General features: G+C 44.2%; 1 protein-coding gene and 1 pseudogene across 2 annotated transcripts; one reads left to right on the top strand and one right to left on the bottom strand.

The window, feature by feature from the left end:
* The first annotated feature begins 8,162 nt into the window (after positions 1-8,162).
* On the top strand, positions 8,163-9,971 carry LOC306783129 (FAST kinase domain-containing protein 3, mitochondrial-like; annotated as a pseudogene). Its single transcript has 5 exons — positions 8,163-8,740; positions 8,926-9,069; positions 9,116-9,326; positions 9,627-9,696; positions 9,840-9,971. The product of its transcript is annotated as an FAST kinase domain-containing protein 3, mitochondrial-like (transcript).
* Positions 9,972-11,154: 1,183 nt separating this feature from the next.
* Positions 11,155-21,968, bottom strand: cfap65 (cilia and flagella associated protein 65; the record flags this gene model as incomplete). The annotated part of the gene is made up of 34 exons (XM_079276655.1): positions 11,155-11,311; positions 11,435-11,845; positions 12,038-12,157; positions 12,253-12,473; positions 12,610-12,660; positions 12,743-12,877; positions 13,041-13,157; positions 13,339-13,476; positions 13,620-13,778; positions 14,035-14,226; positions 14,429-14,539; positions 14,741-14,807; positions 14,946-15,031; positions 15,166-15,256; positions 15,466-15,594; positions 15,747-15,960; positions 16,079-16,207; positions 16,444-16,609; positions 16,712-16,858; positions 16,973-17,057; positions 17,203-17,342; positions 17,444-17,695; positions 17,951-18,079; positions 18,286-18,445; positions 18,591-18,808; positions 18,977-19,171; positions 19,264-19,532; positions 19,664-19,889; positions 19,975-20,111; positions 20,295-20,503; positions 20,777-20,943; positions 21,150-21,252; positions 21,339-21,508; positions 21,909-21,968. The coding sequence occupies 34 exons, from the start codon at positions 21,966-21,968 to the stop codon at positions 11,212-11,214; spliced, it is 5,304 nt and encodes a 1,767-aa protein (XP_079132781.1). The 3' UTR covers positions 11,155-11,211.
* Between the last annotated feature and the right edge of the window lie 103 nt (positions 21,969-22,071).

Genomic DNA, 22,071 nt, shown 5'->3' with positions numbered 1-22,071 from the left:
GGTGCTGCTGGACGTTGCTCGTCTCGCCTCTGCGCGCATAGAACTGACGCACTGATGGATTTTGGTGAAGTGATTTTCGGTGCGCACCGGCTGGCTGCAGGTAGAGGCGTACTGTGTGCCTCAGTCTGTCGATGTGTTTTCTTTGGATGATAAAGGAAGGAAAAATGCGCTCGTCCTCTTCCACCTTGGTGTGACGTCGCTCCGGGCGAAGCGAAATCCTCGCTGTCACTCAGAGAGGGAGAGAGAAAGAAACTGCAATTAGTTTCAGGAGGACCCGGCTGAGAGTAGAGAGGGGGTAAACACACACACACACACACTGAGAGAGAGAGAGAGAGAGAGAGAGAGAGAGAGAGAGAGAGAGAGAGAGAGAGAGAGAGATCTGTCATACTGTATGTTTACAGTGGACCAGAAATCAGAGCTCATGGAATGAGGTGATGTCAGCACAGGTGTGGTGGTACCTCTCTGATATCTGTGCCAACAGACTGGCACGTTCTGAAGTCATCTGAGTGGGTGTCTTTTCTTTGGCTAAAAGCGCGAAGATCACACTATATCACAGTGGTCAGAAAGAGAAACTGCTGTTCCACATAACCTTATTTTACACAAAAGGTGCCAAATGTAATCAGTTGCCCTCAAGAAGAATTGTTTTGTATGTTCTGCATTCCTAAATGTGTGTGCGTGTGTGTGTGTGTGTGTGTGTGGACTCTGTAGTATTATCACCTATCTGGCCAAGGGCATATCCATTGAAATCCAACGCCACTGTACTGTAGTCACCCATAAAAGCCCTGATACCCGACTTGGTTCTACTGCAGTGATGCAATCAATCACAAGTGTAACACAAGGCTGACTCCGCCAGTCTCTGTCTCTCAAAAGGGCCTCGGTGCCATTCGCTTATATGCACAAACCATAACCTTGCCTGTAACTCAGGCTGAAGGTTGACAATTAAAAGTGTCGACTTCTAAATTTTGACAAAAACTTTCCAAGTGTAAGAAATAGAATGACGTCACATTTAACTCTGATTTTTGCCGATAGTCTGCAAAATATGGAGTCCGACCCGTAGTGGCAGGTTTCATTTATTTATTCAAACTTTTCATCCACTGCGTGTCAGTGCCATGTGCATGGGTTGAAACAACTTGAAACAAGTCCATTGAAAACACAATGGAGTTTTTGCTTGATTTGGTCCATTTCGATCATGTATACTTCACATCGCTGCTGACCAAAGCACATCGTAGCTTTTTGGGACTTCTGATGCTTTTTCCTTAACTTTCTATCAGACATTAATTGTTCCCATTTATTTCCCTGCAGCATGAACATCAAGGCAAGGCAAGGCAAGTGTATTTGTACAGCACATTTCAACAACAAGGTAATTCAAAGTGCTTCACATAAAACCATTAAAAGCATCAAAACATAAGGCAAAAGAAAAGGAGATTTAAAAACAATTAAAGAAACAGTGTAAGAAATACAATTCAGTAGTAAAAAGTAAAGGAGATTTAAAACATACATTGAAACAATAATTGATGTCTCCCTGAGACATTGGCTGCACGCAATCAACCATACACTGCCGCAATTCTGCAATTACTCGCACACAAACCACGTCTGGAAAAGATCTCTGCCGATCTGCGTTTTATAGTGTACGCCTTGCACGAACTCGGTCCCGGAGGAAATGGCGATATTTTGTGCACATCAAGCTCGCTTGAGGTCATTTGTCACATTTAATTGCATGCTTTCTATTGGTCAAAGTATCATATAGTGTACTGTTGAGTGCAGATGTTTGCAGTTCATCCTTATTCGGTGTATCACAGTTAGATTCAACAACTTTCAAGTTTTTCACTGTCCCAGTTAACTTTTACCTGCATTTTGCAGTGTGTTTGAGTGAATGACATTTACACATTTTTTCACATTTCTTTATTTCAATAAAGATGAGCATTTATGAGGACATGTGTCTGGACTGAAGTGTCGGTGAACCCAGACAAGGACTCTTGGACAAACTGCCTGCGGACCGTAAAATGGCTGAGCACTTCATTGCCTCAGATTTTGACTTTCATAATTGGACACACACATGTGGGCACTGGCCTTTTAAGATGTGCATGTCTCTCTGATATACAGAGTTATATCAAAGATAATTATGTTTGCCAATAATTATTTCTATATTAACAATGGATCAAATGGCTTTGTGTAATTAGAGAGGGTTTACTCATTGTGCCGAACCCACAGACCACTGAGCTCTGCTTTTCCCTTTAACTCGACATGCAGTTTTCTTCAACTGCGTGTCCAGTTCCAGGCAGCGGTTTTCATCAAAAAATGAACTCACAGTACACGACATGCCCAGCACCGAACAGCGGGCAGACAGTGTTAGCAACTAGCTGGTGAAAAATCTTAATCTTGCTTTAAGTTGGAAAATGACAATGACATCCACATAATATGAAAGCAACATAAAACCTACCCACAAACTGCAGCTTGTTGATTTTTCCTGAACTAAAATGTTTTTTATCAATTTTATGTATACCACCCGCAGAGCGGGTTACAGCCTGTGCAACCCTCTACAGTTCTGTTTTTACCAAGGTAGCGCAGGTATCTCTGGTAACGTTAAGCCATTGCAAAGTAGTGCTGCAAATCAGTGAGCAAAACCCTTCATGGCAATATTGCATTTGCAGGATTTTTTTGCGTTAATAAGGTGATGGTATAGTTTGATTCAACATATTTGAACAGCTAACAAAACCGGCTTTTTGAGACAAGACCCTCTGCTGCACCTCACGTCTTCACCAAATTCATACATGATACTGTCACCTGCAGCTCATTGATGTGCAGCTGTGGTCTCAGAACAAACACACTTTTTTCGGCTTCCGTGCTGGTGACAGCCGTGGCCAGAGGCTTTGTCTTTTCGCGCTGTCAGTCTTCAAAATTTGGCATCCCCGTCCACCTGGACTCAAAGAGGAACTGAGTAGATGTTGGTGGTCAAAGGCGAAAGGTGAAAGGTCAAGGCCACTGTGACTTCACTTCTGACCCATTCTCGTACACGGGATATCTCAGGGACTCCTTTCTGGTGTCTACAACCTCTACAAAAGTGATTTATCTGCTATTCCTCCAGGTGTGTCTTCGCTCTCTTAAACTTAATTTCTAACATCGTTTAGTTGACCTTTTATGCGTTCTCTTTGTCTTGTTATCTCTATCGCCACTGCCCTGTTTCCCTCCCTTTCATATCTCACTTCATATGTGATCAAAACAAGGTGAATAATTAGCACACGGGGGCTAAAATAGAATATACTCTGATGTTCTAGCAGAGAAATCTGACCCCAGTGGAGAGTGCTGTATTGATATGTGAACTGGGACCACCCGAAACAAAATTAGAAAGTTATGAAAATTGAGTTATCTCTCAATGACCTATAAATAACTGTGGCATAGTTGTGAGGGTGAGCATTGTTCTATGATATGTACTGGCTGTTCTCTCTCCTTTCTCAACCACCTTACCCTCTCTTTCTTCCCCAATTTCTTTCTCCATTTCCCTGTCTGTGTCTCACTCACCCCCGAGTTTTCTCTCATCTTGTGTTTTGTTAGGGAGGGCTGATTCTTCATACTTGGCTGAGGCTTTATGGACAATAAAGATCTGATTTCAAAGTCCGGCAGGGTGTTGGGCCTGGGGTCTTGGCTCACAGCTTCAGTTGCCTGCTGGGAGGAGACACTGCACAGCCCCTAACCAGATGGCCATCAGCCCACATACAGTAGATTCCTATTGTACGTTATGTGTATTGTTCAAATTCTTGTCTGTGTGCAGCTTCATACTTCACCACCACACAGTCACCTAGCTGCACTGATCTCCTCAAAGTGACCACGAACCGTGTTGTAATATTTTGACATTGTATATGAAACATTGAAAGTATTGAAAGTATTGAAAGCAAAGAGCATTTCACTTACAAGCTCTTTTTTCCGGAAATTAAAAGACAAAGATGTGCATATATAGGTTTTGCATGATAGGGATGGATAATATTCCAGCTGTTGGAGTTGCAGTTTCCTTGAATGCTGCCATGCGGTTGAATGCGGGTGACTCCTCTAGCCTGAGCTTGCAACTGCATTGCCACGTAATTACAAATCAGAAAAAGTTCAGTGTGTTGAATCACCAATTTCATTCCAGTTTTAACAAATAAAATTGACCATGTCACTGCTCAGCACTAAATCAGCCTGTTAGTTCCGCAACAGATTCAGTGTCCTGCTCAAAGACACTTCAGCAGGGCAAATGCTAGCCAACACAGGAGCTGGATCCGGAGTTTACTCTGGTTTAAGTGTCTCTCTACTCTCCCTATACCTTCCCATGATACCATGTTGACCTTAAAGAGTTTTGTGATCAACTGAAGTCCCCTTAGTTGTTTATTCCCTGACTGTTTTGTCTTAATCGTAGCTCAGAGTGGGGATGTGTGACGTGTCCTTCTAGGATGCAAAATACATCTGCAGGGACTTAGTTCAGTGTTGTAAAGGAGAACGCCCTGATAGATACGGGAGCTTCACTAGGAGCTGCCAACAGTGCATTTTTCAATCATTACATTTTTGCTGCTTTTGTTCTGTAAGATGTTTGGTAGCAGAAGAAGAGCTGAATGACAGGAGTGAAATACATGATATTGTGTTTTAGAGAAAGAGAAGAATGATGCCCTATATGCGTCAGACCTTTTTAATATACTCTTAATGTTTCCTTTTGCATCCATAAACTCCAACAGTTTGCATATGGGCATGTTAAGTCAAACGCATTTATTGTATTTGGTTTTACGCTGGTTCACGCTGATACAATTTCACACAATCACAGTCCCTGTCAAGTGTCGACTCCTTGCTGTTTCAGTACAGTATAGGTGGGTTTGTTTCATAGCATTAGATACAATTGTAAGCATGTAGTTTCATCAATGCCCTGGATAATACAGCTGACATGCTAAACTGAGATGGTGAACACGGTAAAAACCTGCCATGTAAGAATTCTCATTGTGAGCCTTGTTGCCCTGCTAGCGTTAGCATATAGCTCAAAGCTAGCTAGCTAGCTTCTGTGCTTCAGTACAGCATGGACTCTTAGTCATGTTTACCAAAACTCACAGTGAATACAAGACCTAACCCGATACTGAACCCTCCTGCACCGCAGAACTTCCACTTTCATTTCACACACTGGATCATTATACTGTATTACTGTATTACTGAGTACTGAGTTTGGACGATCTCATATGAGAAGGTACCTCTGTACAGAAAAAAAACGAGAAAAAAACCCAGTTGCAATAACTTCTGGTTTCCCCTGGGGTCTGTCACTGATTGAAATGAAAGAGCATTGGTCCGGGTTATGGAGGGTTCCCTCCCTCCCTCCTCCGCCTAGGAAAAGCTAACAGGCCTAACCCCTGTCCTGCCACACCTATCATACGGCTACACACACATTCCCCCTCTCACACTGCTTCCATCTGGGCGTGAAATGGATTCCTACTGTCTGCCAGAATGCACCACCTATCTCTGGATGTGATCCTCTTTCACGCTCCTTCTCTTTTCCTGTCTTTCTTTTTCTGTACCACACGTGTGCCCTTTTGTTTCCATAGAAAAAAATGCCTCGCCCGCCCTGCAAAGACCACAAAACACATTCCCGGGCGGTTATGCTCGAAAATAGATTTCAAAAAAGAAAAAAAAAAAATCCCATCGGAGCTAATATTTTATGTGACAACTTGAATTAAATCTAAATCAGAAACACATGACGGTCCTAGCCTTTTAAAAACAAGCCACAGTCATCCCTGGAATCCCCAGGAGAATGGCATGTTCATGAAATTCCTTCATAACTGGCACACACACACACACACACACATTACTGAAAGTGTGACATAGGTTGTAGTATAAAATATTGATACCTCCCGCTACCACATGATTTTACATGTCTCGAAAGACTGTTTTCGAAGTGGAAGGAACTAAAGTTATGTTAGATTATCGTCTTGTTACAGCAAGTAATGAAAGTAAATCCTGTTCTAACGTACGTGACTCTCCCTGAATGGTTGAAATCTGTCAACAAAAGCTACATAATTTGGTGTGATTCAGATATATCCTGCTTTTTCTCTCTCACAGGGCTGGGCCAGTGTCAGCTCAGTGACCCTTTTGTAATTGGACACACATTATTTGGATCCGAAACAACACAACCAGCTGACCATCTGGAAGAATGAGTTGTAACTCTGCAGAGGGGCGACGGTCAGGAGTGAAACCCGAAGGTTCCAAATGAAGCAGGTATACTGATCCGTTCTCGGTAAGGTCACTTGAATCGTCAGAGGAATCTGAATTGTTCAAGTGATCTCTGGCAGAATCTGTTCCAATGGTGCCACATAGAGGGAAAACACACTTAACTACGTGGTGTCTGTGCTTAGCTCTCACGTTAGCCAGGTTTTATTGCTTTATAAATAACTTGTCACCTCGTTTCAGGGGATTATTTTATTGCTGTAAAGGCAGATCTATAAAGGGAAAGCCAAATTAATAACATGGGACGGAAAAGCGTTCCCTTTCTTAGTTCACATTGTAAATAGAAAATTTTAAAAAACACATTCTAGTTGTAGCTTTAAAAGTGTACACAGAGTTTAGCAGCACTTCTGCCAGTGACTGTATCGTTGTGACATCCCAACCGTACTCTGTGCCTTTCTTCATGGATTGAGTGTTCTGCTACAGAACTACTATAGAAACCTAGATCTGCTTTATAATCAAAAGACATGGACATGTCACTGTCTATGGGACCTTCAATTGGACCTGAATCGCTACAGAGGTCAGCGTCAACAACAGTGTCATGATGCCAGAGAATCAATTCAACATAATTTTTTCAAATTTTAAAACTTGAGTGTCGGTGAGATGAACTCTCACACTACATTTCCCAGGGAACTTGGGCATTTGGGCTGTGTTATTTTTAATCCAATAGCAGCAATGATTTAGGCAAGACAGGGACAGAGTAGACATGAGTAACAGTGACATCGCTGCTGAACTTTTGATTGTTCGATTAGATTTGGCCAAAGCGTGATGTGGTGTTATTCCCATACACCGTGTTTGTGGGTACATAGATAGATGCTCATGTACTGGAATGTGTTTCCACTGTTCCACATTTCTTTTAATTTTTTCTTTTGATCGTTACGTGTTTTTAATGACATTTTTATGTGTTTTTGTCACAACAAGCTGGGTACTCAGTGTGTTCTTTTATGTTTGTGGGCTGAAGAAATTGTTTAAAAGTGGCACGGCAGCAGAGCAAATGTGTTTCTAAGAAATGAAAACTGACTCAATTTGTACACACTCTTCTACTTCCCTCACACAAACACACACATGGACACACAGCCAGAGTGAGTGTTCAGTGTGATTCATCAGCATTACCGGCAGAACAGTAACTTTATTATAACAGATCTTATCTGTCTGCCCTGCTCGCCATTTGAAAGCTCTGGGTCTTTTTACTCTTTCTTCTTTGTCCAACGCGTGTCCAGAGGGCTTGTGGTGTTGCAAAGAGATAGAAGGGGATCCAGCCAGATGGGTAACACACACACACACACACACAGATTGTTTTGGAGATATGGGGTGCAGATGACTTTCGGATCAGCCTTCATACGCTGCTCTGTGTCTCGCCAGCCACACACAAACACAGAGCACTCAACACAGACGCATAGCTTATTTTAACAGAAGCACATTCTTAAACTCCAGTATCACAATCAATGGTCATCACAAAAAAAACCTCAATATTTACCAGAAGGAAAACACATGCAACCCAAACATGTGATCTGCAAGCATTGCTGAATAAAAGACAATTCTGCATTTCAACTGCTTTCTTTAGAGCTAGGGCTGGGGAATACAATGTTAAAATGTTGTCATTCGTTTGTTGAATGATAGAAACTCTATTTCCAGCTTTTTGTGACTCCATTATGATGTACAGGTGTTTCATGCAAGTTGTCTGCTGTGCAACATACTCAATATCGGCCTGTTCTCTCGTTTGAATGTGGATAAATGAAGCTCAGCTGTGTCTTGAGTCAAGTGACCTATGAGGAAAATCTGTTTGTTTGTATGTGGCACCATCTTGTGGGAATTGTTAGAAGCAATCGGCACTGCCTGCAGGACAACGAGGGAAGACGACGTTCATCCCCGCCCCGGTGCCCATACCAGGGAGAACTGAGGATGAACTGAACGTGTACCAATTTGGCAGACGCATGCCCCCTAAAACAGCTGCAAGACAAGCAACACACCCATCTCCATACGTCCCATACACCATACCACAGAGCAATGCAGCAGCACGAGTCAACATCCAGACTCTGATTGAAGGGGAGGTGATCCCTGAGCTGTGCTCCAGTCTGGCACACTTCCCCAGCAACGTCAGGGCAGATGGACTGGCCACTTCGGAGCATGTGTTGAATTTGGCCTGAAGGCCCACAGCCCTCTAGTCCTCAGACTGATGAATGAGTGTCTGGAGGTCCTCTCCAGCAGGGACATCTTGGTGTCACAGCTCTGCCACCTGGGTGAGGTGGCGTACGCCCTGGAAGGCCGCCAGTCAGCCGTGGTGACAGAGGTCCTGGACTCTCTGTGTGCTGCTGTAGAAGAGGATGTTGTGTCTCCCAGCGAGGCTGCCAGGATCTCCTCCCTGCTGGCTCTGTGTCACGATCCTGCCAGCTTGCGGCAGAAACTTATGCTGTCCACTTTGCACAGACACACGCAGAGGATGGTCCACCGGCTGAAAGCCAGTCAAGTCAGCGATATACTACAGTCCTTGTTGAAGTTGCAGCAGAGAGAGGTGGGTAGAGCAGCCACTTCTCAGCTCCTCATTGATTTAGACATCTCACACCTATATGTTTGGCTCTCTGCTGCAGGTCTCTTAAGGGACACTGAATGTTTTTCTTTTCTCTTGAAGTGCCACCCTGTAATTGGTGTGTTTACAATGAAAAGTTATGGATTCTAGTACTGAGCTTTGTTTCACAGGCCATTTCCCTGGTGCTGAGGCTGAGTCACAGAGCATCACGGGTCTTAAAAGCTTTTAGTGATGGTGCAGATATCAAGGTGCTCACTGCGCTGATGCTCCTGGGACATCATGATGAAGAGCTCCTGTCTGCTATGGAGAAATGCGTCTGCAAACAAATACTCTGTTCTACACGACGTCTTTATTCCTCAGTGCTCCGGTGAGATGTTCAAAAAGCTGGAGAGCATTTTGTCAGAACGCTTTTCACAGTTCCAGCCTCGCTCCGTGATCGAGGTGTTGCACGCCTGCATCCACCTGGAACGCTTCCCAGTCAACTACATGGCCAAAGTCTTCAGCCCCTCCTTCCTACAGAGGCTGCAAGGAAAGCAAAAAGGCTGCTTCCTCCCAAAACAGAGCAGACATTGTCGGCTTCATTAAAGTATCGTTAATGACAGAGCAGTTGCATTGGATTGTGTAATGTATATGTGATTGTCGTGCCACTGATCGTGTTTCTCATCATTTTAACTGTTTGCCAAAGAAAAGCTGTCATTCGGAAGCTGTTCATTCACAGCATGTGGCTGTCCAACATGTCAGTGTGTGTAATATGTATGTAATGCCTGTGATGCCAGCTCCAACTCTCCACCTCGTTAGAGTGAAAGGATCAACCGCGAGGCTCATTTAGTCGACGGCTGACCTCACAGATTCCGTGTTCACTTTTCTCCAGATGTGGAGATGTGCCTGGATGAGAAGGGATATGTTCTGCCTCTGTCTCAGTGGGATCACACTTACAGGAGGTGACACACACATTCTGCAGAGCGTTTGGCGGGTGCAAGCCGATCATTTGCATTTTGAAACTAAATGAAAGTGAGCAGCATGACATCAGCGCCTTTTCTGAACTCATAATTTGAGCTTCTCCATTTTCTTGGGTCATGTGTAGGATGGCACTGTGCTTGGATGGTGAAAAATGTTTCTGTAGCAACACACAGCACCTGCTGGGGAGGGAGCCACTAAAAGGAGACACCGCCGCAGGATGGGCTATGAGGTGGTGCAGGTACGCTTGAGAAACTAGATCATTGCATACATGCACCACAGTTTTGCTCATTTGCACCTACAGATTGTTTTCTGTACTTTATTGGTTGGTGCGGTTGATGCTTATGTTGCTGTACAAATCAACCAACCTTCCAATGAACTGCATGAACGTTTAGCGAAGTGATGCTGCGCAATAATTATGTACAATATGAAGAAGATACACGGCATGGCAGAAACGGAAATACTTTTATCTGTTATGATATTCAGCTCATACATATCCTAATGAGAGGACAACAGTAAATAAAGCAGATTTCAACATTTCAGTCACATACAGTAAACACCAAGTAACAAGTGTCCGTCTCAGCAGCTGAATGCCATTTGTGTGACGATATATTTACTATTTGCACCTGATAACGTCTGTTCAGCCATATTTTTAATAGCTATTGTTACGCTGAGTTTGCCACTGATTTTAAGGAGCAAAACTTATGAAAATAATACTGCCCATTTTTGTATTGTTAAATTATTTTAAATGGACATGATATTGACTGAATATAAAATATGAGTGGTGTTTCAACCTTTGCCCTTTTGTGCTGTTGGGACCTGATTTTCTTTGGGATAGGGAAAATAATGTGACCTCATTTACTGGACAAGATGTTTGAAATGAAATGTACAAATGTGTGACTTGAAATATGCTTTTATTTGACATTTGAAGATATACCAATTTAAATTGAACTATTGTCTTCATTAAACTGGTGGTTGATTCTTCAGTTGATTGAACATTTTACCAATAATGTACAGGTTGTAATTAATTCTGTTGTGAAAAAAATGTATTCGCAGATTTAGATGTCAAGAAGTTCCCCTACTTTATAAACAGCAATATTGTTGACTGCTATTGCTAGTAATTTGATTAGACAGACAAACACTGTGAAAAAATGCAATAGAGGTTTTTTTTTAAAGAAAAGGAATGGTGAATATGCTGAAATATAAAATCCAAATGTTCTGTAAATGGTTATGTGGAATAGGATTGGTGAATGAAGTCAGACAGACAACATTTAAATATACGGTCGTGCTTTTTGTATTCAGACATACAACATTCTTGTATCTCGTCACAAAATGTCACAAATGCAATGATAAACAAAATGTAGTGTACAATATATCATGGCCAAGTGACCTGTGGGAACATTTTACATCATTGCCAGTGTGAAGTTTCTCATGAGCTTGCATTTGGGATGAATAACAGAGGGAGAGTGACTTTTGGGATGTTTGGTAGATGGTGAGACTTAAGTCCCTGCTGGTTCCTTTCCGTTCCTCAAGATTTCTCTCTCCTTCTCCGCCATGGCTTTGGACATCTTCCTGGTTCTAGTGGACATCTTCCTGGTTCTAGTGGAACACACAATATGTCAGACATGTTATCTCTGACTAATGCAACAAATAGAGGAGGGAGGTTAAACCGCCAGAGCTACTGAAAGTGTGCGTCTGTGTACGATGTGCGTCTGTCGTCACCTGGTAAAACCAGGTGGCAAGATAACAGTGCGGGGGTGCGCTGTAAGGACAAGCTCTCCTCTGACAGCTTCCATCATCAGGTTCTGGAGGGTGTTCAGCAAAACATCCTCGCACATGTCAGCAGGCACATGCTCGGTGTGTGGCGTGTTTTGTGTTCGGGGCTCGTTTCTCGAACGTCCCGCAGTTCCCTCACCGTCCACTGCGTTGTGCTGTTCTTTCTGTTCCGCTGTCCCACTCAACAGACTGTGAGGTTTGGGTGTAAGGTGAGAAACTGTGGGGCAGTCAGGAGGAGGGAGGGAGGATGGAGATGAGGAGCAGCGAGAGGAACTCGTTTCCTGAAGCCGGTGGGGGATGGGCTTGGACGGCAAAGTAATTAGATAACGTGTGAAGGCTGGATCGTCTAGTACGCCCCTGGAAAAGGAGAGACACTAATTGATACACACACAAATACACAATGTCCTACAATGCCCGAACTGTAAATTCAACCATCTCTATAAAAGCTAATCCTAAAAACAAGTAAGTTCACTCGGTACATATAGGTCAGGGTGGATGTCTGAATCTAAGCCTTTACCGGATGTATCTGGGTGTCTGTGTAAGTGTTACCTGAGCAGAGAGGTGAGTACATGCACGGTGATGTCTCTCTCAGGGCCATGTGTGGTTGAGGGCAGCCCAGCAGGAAAGGAAGTGGCTTCAGGTCGCTGGGGCTTGACTGGCTGGAAGCACCTTCGTGAGACAGCAGACATGTAAATGTTTCTGTGCATCAAAGCTCAGTCTGTCTTTGTGCCTGTGATGCAACGTGTAAAGTTGATGTTCTTTACCTATAGTGCTCATTGAACTGGTCAGGGCGGTGTGAAAGATACTCCAGAAGGCCGTGAGAGTGTGCTGTAACCCCGAGATGCAGCAGAGCAGGTTGAGGGGGTTCAAGGCGTTTCAATGATTTTACGGTTTCTCGCTGGGCCCGCCGCTCAGCTCTTAATAGCTTAGTACATATCGCGCCCACCGTTTCACAGCCACCACTGGGACAGATAGGAGGAAGAGTCTGGATGGGAGAGGAAGAGGAGGCGTACGCGATATGAAGCCAGGCATTTGTTTTACTGCATGTCTATAATTGAATTTGATTCATATTCATATTTGTTTCACAAGAGAGGCTTTATAGTTGGAGTAAAGAAGACCACCTTGTATTTCCTGAATGGTGGCCCTTTATTCACTGGAGCTGCTACTGGCTCCTGTAACAAGACAAAGGGTGAATATGGTGAAGAAGGCCGTTACATCGCTGTCAAAGATATCAATTTGAACTTGCGGAAGGACCTTATCTATCAGAACTCCATGGCTTTCTGTAAGATTTGTATCCGTGATAGTGAATTCATCTCGCTGTCTCTCTTTCTCTTCCTCCCAACGCTGCAAAGCATCACGATACCGAGTCAGTGAGGCTTCCAGGATAACCTGGAGAGGGGAGGAGAGAACACTGAGTATCGGCCGTACTTTGTAGAAACGATGGGACACTTGTCTGCCAAACCAGAATGAAAATGCCATTCAATATTGGACTAAAATTCATCCTTATGCCACTTAATGTAGCATTAAATACACACTAGTGCTGCTGTGGTACCTGGCAGATGACATCTAGCTGATAACAAGTGGGGTAGTCAGTAGAGGTGAAGGTAAGGACACAAAGGGCACTCTCCCCTGGACACAGACCTCCTTGTTCTGGATGGATCTGCACCACCTGACACAACACAAAACAAGTATGTGAGAATCACCGATGTACAAAATAGGTATATTTGTGCTGTATATGACAGACAGTCCTACACATAGCGAGAGGATGTGCTTGTATCTTCTTCAAAAGAGTGAAATTGACACACATACATAAGATGTTATTCACAGGCTCCATGTACACCCTCCTGTACCTGCTGATAGCTCTCCTTAAGCCATTTATAGTGCACAGAGTCTGTGTGGGACAGATTGGTTAGGAGGAGGATTCTTGAAGATCGTGAGCAGACTGGGATGTTGCCAAGAGAGAAACTGTCCTCCGACAGAAATACAACCTACACACACACACACACACACACATTGAGATGAATGCATACAGACACAAAAAGCAGAAGACTTATTAGGAATATACTGCTGGTATTCAGCAGAATGAATAAAAGTTACAAAATGATTTGGAAAGAGGAAAAACTGCTTTCACCTGTCCCGGGAAGGACACTCTCTTGACACGGGGTTCAGATGCTTTAGTAGCGCTGCAGTTAAATGGGTTTGTGGAGCCCAGTGTGGCGGAATCAAACCCACATCCTTCAAACCTCACCAGTGTGGAGTCTCCATCCTGGACATGGATAGGAATATCCATCTGGCAATGCACAAAGACAGACGCAAAATCACAGGGTTCGGATTTAGGTACTTACAGTAATGGTAGAAATGGTATGTGTCATGTGTCATTACTCTGAATAAATGTTTGTATCGATAAACTTGCTACAGAGAAAACATGCACAATGGAGAGAAGCATGGTGCCTACAATACATACCGCACAAATCAGTTGTATAAAGGGTTTGAGGGGACAGTGGTTAGAGGGCAGAGGGAGGAAGGCTGCGTGGCTCAATCCTTACATGGTACATCTTAGGCTCCAGTGGAGAGAAGATCCAGTCCAGCATGGCCGTCCTCCCAGGTAGGAGCTCTCCCTCTGGATTGAGGCAGACCAGCAGTGGATGGTTAAAGTTGTCCACCTTTAGCTGTGACAACACAGCCGGGTCCACCTCATAACGGAGCGGCACAGCACCGCAATTGTGCAGTTCACACACCTGCAGGAAAAACAACCCGGGTTTTGTTGAGATTTCTGATGGAATTCAGTGCTGCAAGCTAAATAACAGGATAAATCCATGAAAGTTTCACTGGATACGAGTTCATATATGAAATAGTATACTGTCGATTAGTGTTATTCATTTCAGCTCACTGTGAATAGGCCACTCCTAGTAGGCTTTATGTTGGAGAACTTGAACACACCTGCTTCGGCGGAGTACGGTCCCCAACAGTGACAGAGGTGAAGACATGTTGTTTGGAGGCAACGTGGAGACAGGGCCGGTCTCTCTCCACCGTCAACCCCTGAAAGTTCAGCTGCACACAGAACCACATCACACGCATGTGAAGTTAACATCAAATATCAAACTAATTCAAAGAGTTCACCACACTTAGTGATAACAGGAATACTACCGCTGCACTGAAAAACAATTGGAACTTGAATTTAGATTTTTTTTGTGTTGTTAGACTAAGAATAAATATGAGGATCGTGAAAATGTATATGGAGTTCTGCCTCACCAACGTCTCTCTACCATAGGACAGTTTGAGCATGACAGGAAGCCGATCTGTCCCTGCAAAGTCATGGCTGCGGAGGACAAAGTTTAGATTATTGTGGGATCATATTATTCGTGTTATCTGCTCTTATATAACTCTCCTCCTTGCCTATATTAGCCAAGTGTCTGATGTCTTATTCTGTGCTTTATTCCCTGCAACAACATCTGACCTGTGGGTGAAGTGCACTGCCCTCTGCTGGCCAGGGAGCAAAGTGCCAGAACGAGGAGAAATGCTGAACAGATGGTTGTCTTGAACCTGACAATGATATGAAGATATGGGAGGTTCGTGTCAGTATGGTTTTCAGATTTTTGAACTATTAGCGTCTCAGTCAAGTAATCAAATCTACAAGTTAATTCCTGTTTTTTCAATGAAGAAAAGACATGCCTAACCTTCATCTGGTACAGTTCAGTGCTGCTAAACTCTCCAGTCTCTGCCCAGTACTCCAACTCTATCTGTTGGTCCGCTGGAAACAAGAAAGCCCTAATATTGAAGAGAAGGCCAAAAATCATTAAATCAGAGATGAGTAGAAAAAGGTCCAATCAAATTCCTCTGCACTTCACAATCCATAGGAGAGGACTCTGCACTGTGTACATAAATTGAGCAATGTATGACGAATATAAATGAAACGCTGAATGTAGTTATCTTTACTTTGGATCGACTGTCATCTCTACATTCTGCTTTTTGCTCACCAGTCTACCGGGATGGAGCCCGGGTTGTGAAACAGCAACACAAAAATGGAGGGCTCTGAATTCATGGGAGTGGCACCGAAGTTGAAATCCAACATATCTTTGGTGAAGACTGAAGGAAAACTGCTCGGACTAGATGCAGGAAGAGAAGACAAAATATGATATTCATGTATGATTCAATTTCCTTTTGTAATAAAGAAACCTCACAACTCTCATAAAATAATTTATCTTGGTATCTTTTTTACAAACAATATTAATTGAAAGTGAATATATTTTCCCCTCACCTGTGCATGGTAGGGGTTCTGTAAGTGAGTTCTGCAGGGGACGGGTTGGCCAGCATGTGCTCATTAAGGCTGTCCAGTGAGAAGAGTTCCCATAGGTGCGCCTTGCTGAGTCTGCCCACACTGCCACCGCTGCACACATCGATCACCTGTAGGGTGGGAAACACGCCTTTAGCTCGCACTTCACACACTGCATGAGGAGGGGATGACACAAATCCTGGGGAAAGAGAGAGCGACAGACAGATACAGAGAGGGGAAAGAGCGGTAAGTAACAGCAACAGAAAACAAAATAGCAGAATACATTCAGGTTGGTAGTGTTTGCGTTTTCTGTCTACCACTGGCGTTCAGCATCTGGTAGCTGATGGTCCACAGGTACTGGGCTCGTCTGTGTGGTCTGAGAGTGGATCGGAGCAGCATTGTGGAGTGTGAGACGATGGTTCCCCTCTCACAGTCCAGCTGCAGGGCTAAAGGGCCGGACAGGACAATGTTAGTCGACAACACTGGACCAAATACATCTGTATCTGCTGTGGTCAGCAGTCAGTTTTGTTTCCACTTCATTGTCCGTCTTCATTTGCTCATCATTTTAAGTTAAGTTGGAGCAGGTGAGGTCACAGCACTGGTACTGACTTAGCATTGACATAGTTAGAGTTACTTTTCAAACAAACCAATATGGAACCAATTTCTGAAAAAAAGATAATACCTTTTGGCTCAGTCCCGGGGTCATAAGTAAGACCCTCAGCCAAAAGTATCTGCTGTACAGAGAGGCAATAGGAGACAGAACACGGGCTGCTGTTCACCAGAGGAACCTGAATTGCCCGACAACTTCCAACCAGAATCTCTCCCACATCCAGAACTGCTGTCTCCGCCTGGGGGGGGGGGGGCAAAGATGCATACACTGCTTTGTCCCAAAAAAATTCACATATGGCTCAAGTACATAGACATAAAATGACAGACAATGACAGTCCCACCTCGACGAATCCTTTCGAGCCCAACCCCACCACGTTAAGGGTGAGGTGTGACTTGTTACATCCAGGAGTCTGGATCGGCCAGAAGGTGAGAGTAGGCTTGAGTGTGTATGTTTGTTCTCCCAGTGGGCTGAAGGACCATATCTGGACCTGTAATGCCAACCAGTCACAAACAACAGTTAATTACAGTGAATTAAATGAGTTGTTAAAAGATGTCATCAAAAGCACAGTCTCTGCATAAATAAACATGATTGAGTCTCTCACTGAGCTCTCATTGGGATGCAGTTCACCAGCATCTGGTTCAACACAGATAAGCTCCTGGTCTGGCTCTGGAATGCTCCATTGGAATCTATCACAAAGGACAAGCACAGAAAGCCAGCTGAATCACAGAAAGACAAGATGAATGATGCTTGGATAAGTCCAGACTACAAACAATACAGTGAAAAAAACGTCAGAAATACAGCACTGGAATAACAACCACGATGTCAACCAACCGCAGAGGGAGGCGGCTGAGGTTCCTGATGTGGTGGGAGCGCCGCGTCCGAGAGCCCACAGCTGTTGGCTGGAAATATAAACTGTTGTCTCCTTCCAGAGACACGCACAGCTTTTCCACCACACTGACAACTGTCAGTTCCTGAAGGACACAGAAACAGATGCACAGATAACATGGCCCGCGAGCAAAGTGTGCTGAGTGCTACAGCGTTTGTCCTCTGTGTTCCTGTGTAGTGCGCGTACCTTTGTGTGTTGAGCTGCATTGAGCCGAAGGTGTAAACCGAATCCCTGTGTGGGACTGTCTTCTGTGGGCGTCGTTCTGAGGGTGAGGATTTGGTGTTTCCCGGGCTGGATCAGACCACAGCTCGGCACCACGAACACAGATTCTGCCAATGCAGGGTCTGAGCTGTGGTCCAGACAGAAAGTGAGGGGCAGCGCTCCAGAATTCTGGAGGAGCACTGTCCGATAGGAAAGAACACTAAGGGCTGGAAACACCTTGAAAGAGCAAAATACTATAGTTACCAGAGTATTACATCTTAGTGTATGGCAGTGATGCAATGCCCTTTATGCAGGTTTCAAAGAAAATGTTTAGTTTGACAAGGACTTCATCTTATTTTGTCTCTGGGGAAATCAGCATAAATACCATCTTAATGTTCTCCTGTTTACTGAGAGAATGGCAAAACTATAGATAAATGAGAGAGAGACAGCAATGCTGTAACATTTGAGTTCTTTCTCTTGCTTGTATCTCACCACTTGAGGAGGCTGCAAGGAGCAGCATGGGATGAAATGCTCTTTGCCTGGCTGAAAGGAATGGCCTATGACTCGGACAGTCACACACCAGGGTGGACACAGCAGCTGCCCCTCTGTGTGACGATTGTCCTGCAGCAGCCGGGGAAGAAAGACAATCGAGTCACAGCCAAATGTGTTGCATCATACTTTGGTTCTTTTGTATTTTAACTTTCAACAAAAGGCAGGTGAGAGATTTGAGTGGTTTGAATGATTTTTGAGACATTTATTCAGAAAGAGAAAGGCACAATCACTTGATGTGATGGAATGTTGTCTACAGATTATCGAACAGCACAAACCTTGGAGTATGCAAAGCACTCAAGTTGCGCGCCGTGCAGAGTATTGTCAGACTGCTTGGGGTCATAGGTCACTCTGAATGAAGTGGATTTTAGAGGAGACAGGTCACATGACGGGGGAGAGACGGTGAACGGAGAGTCTTGGGCAGCAGTCCACACCAGGCTGGAGCAGAATCACATGCAACAGAGACCAGATTGAGCAAGAAAAACACTCAACCAGATATTGTAGTCAGGTTTCATTTAGAAACAAAAAGCGTGTATATGTAGTGACATATTGAGAAGCCACAATCCAGTGCACGAACTGATACCCGAGTTTCCCCCTGGTGTGGTTGGTGATGGAGACAGGCAGAGAAGACGTGGATGAAGTCAACAGAGAGGAGGATATTTTGTGATTAAACAGCAGCTCACTGGGCACCACAGACACATGTGGGGAGGATAAAGAACTACGAGAGAGGGGATCCATGCAACCAAAGCAGGACTGATCATATTCCTCCATGGGAGTTCTCTTGCCTGGTCCCGGGTGTGACTGCTCGAAAATGACACAGAGAAAGAGTGAGAGAGACAATACCAAACCTATACTGTGCCCTTTACTGGTGACATATGCTATTCATAGTGCAAGTGATTTAATGTCCTCTTATTCAATTATTTAAAAACTAGACAGATCTGCACTTTTCATCTCTCTTTGGCACTTTACCTCCTCGCCCGGGCAGAGCACTCCCTGTTGGCCCAAGTGTACTTTATTTTCTTGCTGCATGGCTGTGAGAGTGTCCGGCGGGTCCTGTCTGCGGTACCAGTGGAGCTTGTAAAGAACCAAGTGCTCAGGCTTCAGTATCACTGGTTGCTGGAGCTCTGAGTGACAGGTACCAATCAGGTCAAGGAATACGGGGTCCTACAGGAAAGAGTAATAGGTCGATAGAATGAATATTGATGATGATTGTGTGTGTGCTGTGAGTGTGTATGCATCTGTATAATGGCTCTTACCCTGTGCAGTATGATACATGTCACTCTCCTGTGATGTGCAATAGGCTGCGTGGGCCTATAGACTGCCTTGAGTGTGGTATGGCTGTGTGGGCATAAAGTGCCACTTGCTGGCTGGACGCTGAACACACTGTTCCCAGTACAGTCAAGGTCCCATTGGTAGAAAGCCTCAACAGGCGCAGAATTAACCAGCTCCACTGTCTGTACGACTGTTCCTCCTTCCTCAACACAGCCAAAGTCCAGCACAGCGGAGGACAAGGAAACTTCGGGACCTAGTTACAAAAACAACAAGTGTTTACATATGTATCTAGCTGTAGATTCTTTTTTTCATGCGAAAAAAGAGGATAAATATGCTCGCGTGTTACACATTTACATGTGCGTAACACGCATGTGTGTCCCTTACCTATACCGTTTCCAGTGAGCTTGAGCAGAGTTTCATTTAATGCCCCTCTACATTTAACAGATAAGTACTCCACAGAGACACTATCCACCACAGCCGGAGTGTAGGAGACTACAGCCCGTAGTGATCCTCCAGGTGCCACCTTACCCCTGGACACATCACAGATGAACTCTGACTCCAACAAATGGACCCCACTGGACAGTCGTGAAAGAGAGACTGACGCAGTTACCTGGAGGAGAGGGGCAAAAAGAGCGATGATAGGGAAGGTCTATTGGAGTCACATTTGCATATCTTTGTGTCGGCGTACTACTTACAGGGGAGGGGTTGAAGATGTCAAAGTGTTTCTGCAAACTCTGTCCGATAGCCACAGAGCCAAAGTGCAGCTCTGGACCACACTGTTCTTTGTCATCCTTGGTATCTGGATTTCTCAGCTGAACACATGGGTATTTGGCTGAGAAGGAAGTCACAGTCAAGACAAGAGGAAAGTGGGAGAGTATTGGTTCCCCATTTACCCAATCATCTCCTCGTAAAAAGTTGATCTGTCGATCTATTTAACTACATATACTATATCCAAAATCAGTGGATTATCAATCTCTTTTTGCCCTGTCTCCTCTGTTAGTGCTAATAACAGTACCTATTCCCTGCAGCAGCACACTGCAGCAGCTCTTGGCCTTGTCCCCTTCTTCTCCAAACCTGCAGTTGGCGTGTTGCTGGTACACCAGTGCCTCTTGTGGTCGGAAGACCACAGTGATGTGACACTCCTGACTGGGCTTCAACAGGCCTTGCTCAGGGCTCATCTGGAACAGTGCTGTGTTGTTCCACTGGAAGCATGTCTGGAGTTTACTGTGGGAAGAAGAGTATGCAGCAAAATAGGGAAGACACAGAAAAAAAAGAGCGAGGGATTGATTAACAAGAGTGAAGTGGAGTGAAAGGGGAAAGAGTAAAGAGTTTGACATGATTTGTTGAACTACTTGCTGCAAAGCACAAACACACCAATCAGAACATAAACACGCAAACAGTTCAAAAGCATTCATACAAAGCATTCTGCTTCCTTTCCTCCCGGGTTATTCATCCCTCCTACTTCTCTGCACGAGTCTAAAACACACTCATATGTACCTGACATTTTTGAGCAGGAAATTGGTTTTGGAGGAATTTTGAACAGCACAGAGTGGCAGCAGCATGGAGTCAGGCACCTCCAGGGCATGGCAGGGAATGATGGCACGGAGACATACCTGGAAGCTGCCATCTTTACTTTGAAACTCAATGCTGTCTTCATACTCACACTGTCCCAAGCAGCCAGACAGACACACAAACACAGACGAAAAGACAGGAGACGGGAGAAGTAGATGATACATGGATGATAGTCGTTCATCACTTTAAAGCCATGAGACTGGAAAGTTATTTGTCTAGAAATGTCAATTCAACCCACATTTGACAGAAAAACGAATAAGATCTATTAACAGATGCAACTATGTATAAGATGTGTTACCATCTGGAGTGGTCTAAAGCAGACTGGCATGGAGAAAGAAGTCCCTGGGCTGAGAACTATGATTTGACGAATGAAGGTGGTGAAAAACTTGGACACTGGAGGCCTGTGAGGAATGAAAGATACGATATTGTGTGAATACTTAGCTCGTATATGTGTTTGCGTATGTATGAGCATGTGCGTTTGTAAGACCTGACATGTAGCTTCTGCAGCTTGCTATGAATATTCTTTAACACTAATGTCTTGGTGAACTCTCTCCCCAGGTCCCAGTCCTCCCAGACCAGCTCCGACTTCAGTTCCAACCCTGAGAGACAGCTGCTTTGGCTGGACGCTTGTGGCTGGTGCTTTTCACCCCGGTGCCTCTGGTGAATCCCTGGATCCTGCAGAGTTGGGCATTGCAGGAGATGTGAGTTTTGGAAAGTTTTGGACACAGATAAAATACTTTTCAAGCAACTTCAGAAGATGCCCTAAATACATTGTGAATTGAACATTTAGTATTTCATATTGCAGAGCTTGAACAGCCATACTGATAAATATATCGAAAAAGGCCACAATCACAAGCACTGAGTTGTGTAATTCAATTATACTGTAAGTATACAGACTGCTGTGGCTCATGGACCATTTTACATATTCAGGGAGTGACAAAAACTGATCAATTGTAACACACAGGTTTAGTCAAAAATGTCGGTTGCAAATGAAAAGCAGACCACAAGTTATGTATTAATATTAGCACCAAGCTGTTTTAATTCAAACTTGAGTTACTTTGATATCCTTCCCAGTGGTCGAGGGCTTCCATGGTGCTCCTGACGCCTCAGCTAACATGGCTGGAAAGAGACAGAAGGCATCCAACGTTAGCTAGACGTTAGCTCAACATTACAACATATAAACTAGAGGAAGGTTTCTGGTGTCTGATGGCGTTTACCAT

Source organism: Melanostigma gelatinosum (assembly GCF_949748355.1).
Source record: "Melanostigma gelatinosum genome assembly, chromosome: 10".
Taxonomy (NCBI): Eukaryota; Metazoa; Chordata; class Actinopteri; order Perciformes; family Zoarcidae; genus Melanostigma; species Melanostigma gelatinosum.
The sequence above is the reverse complement of the archived record's forward strand: the minus strand, read 5'-3'. Positions and strand labels throughout refer to the sequence as shown.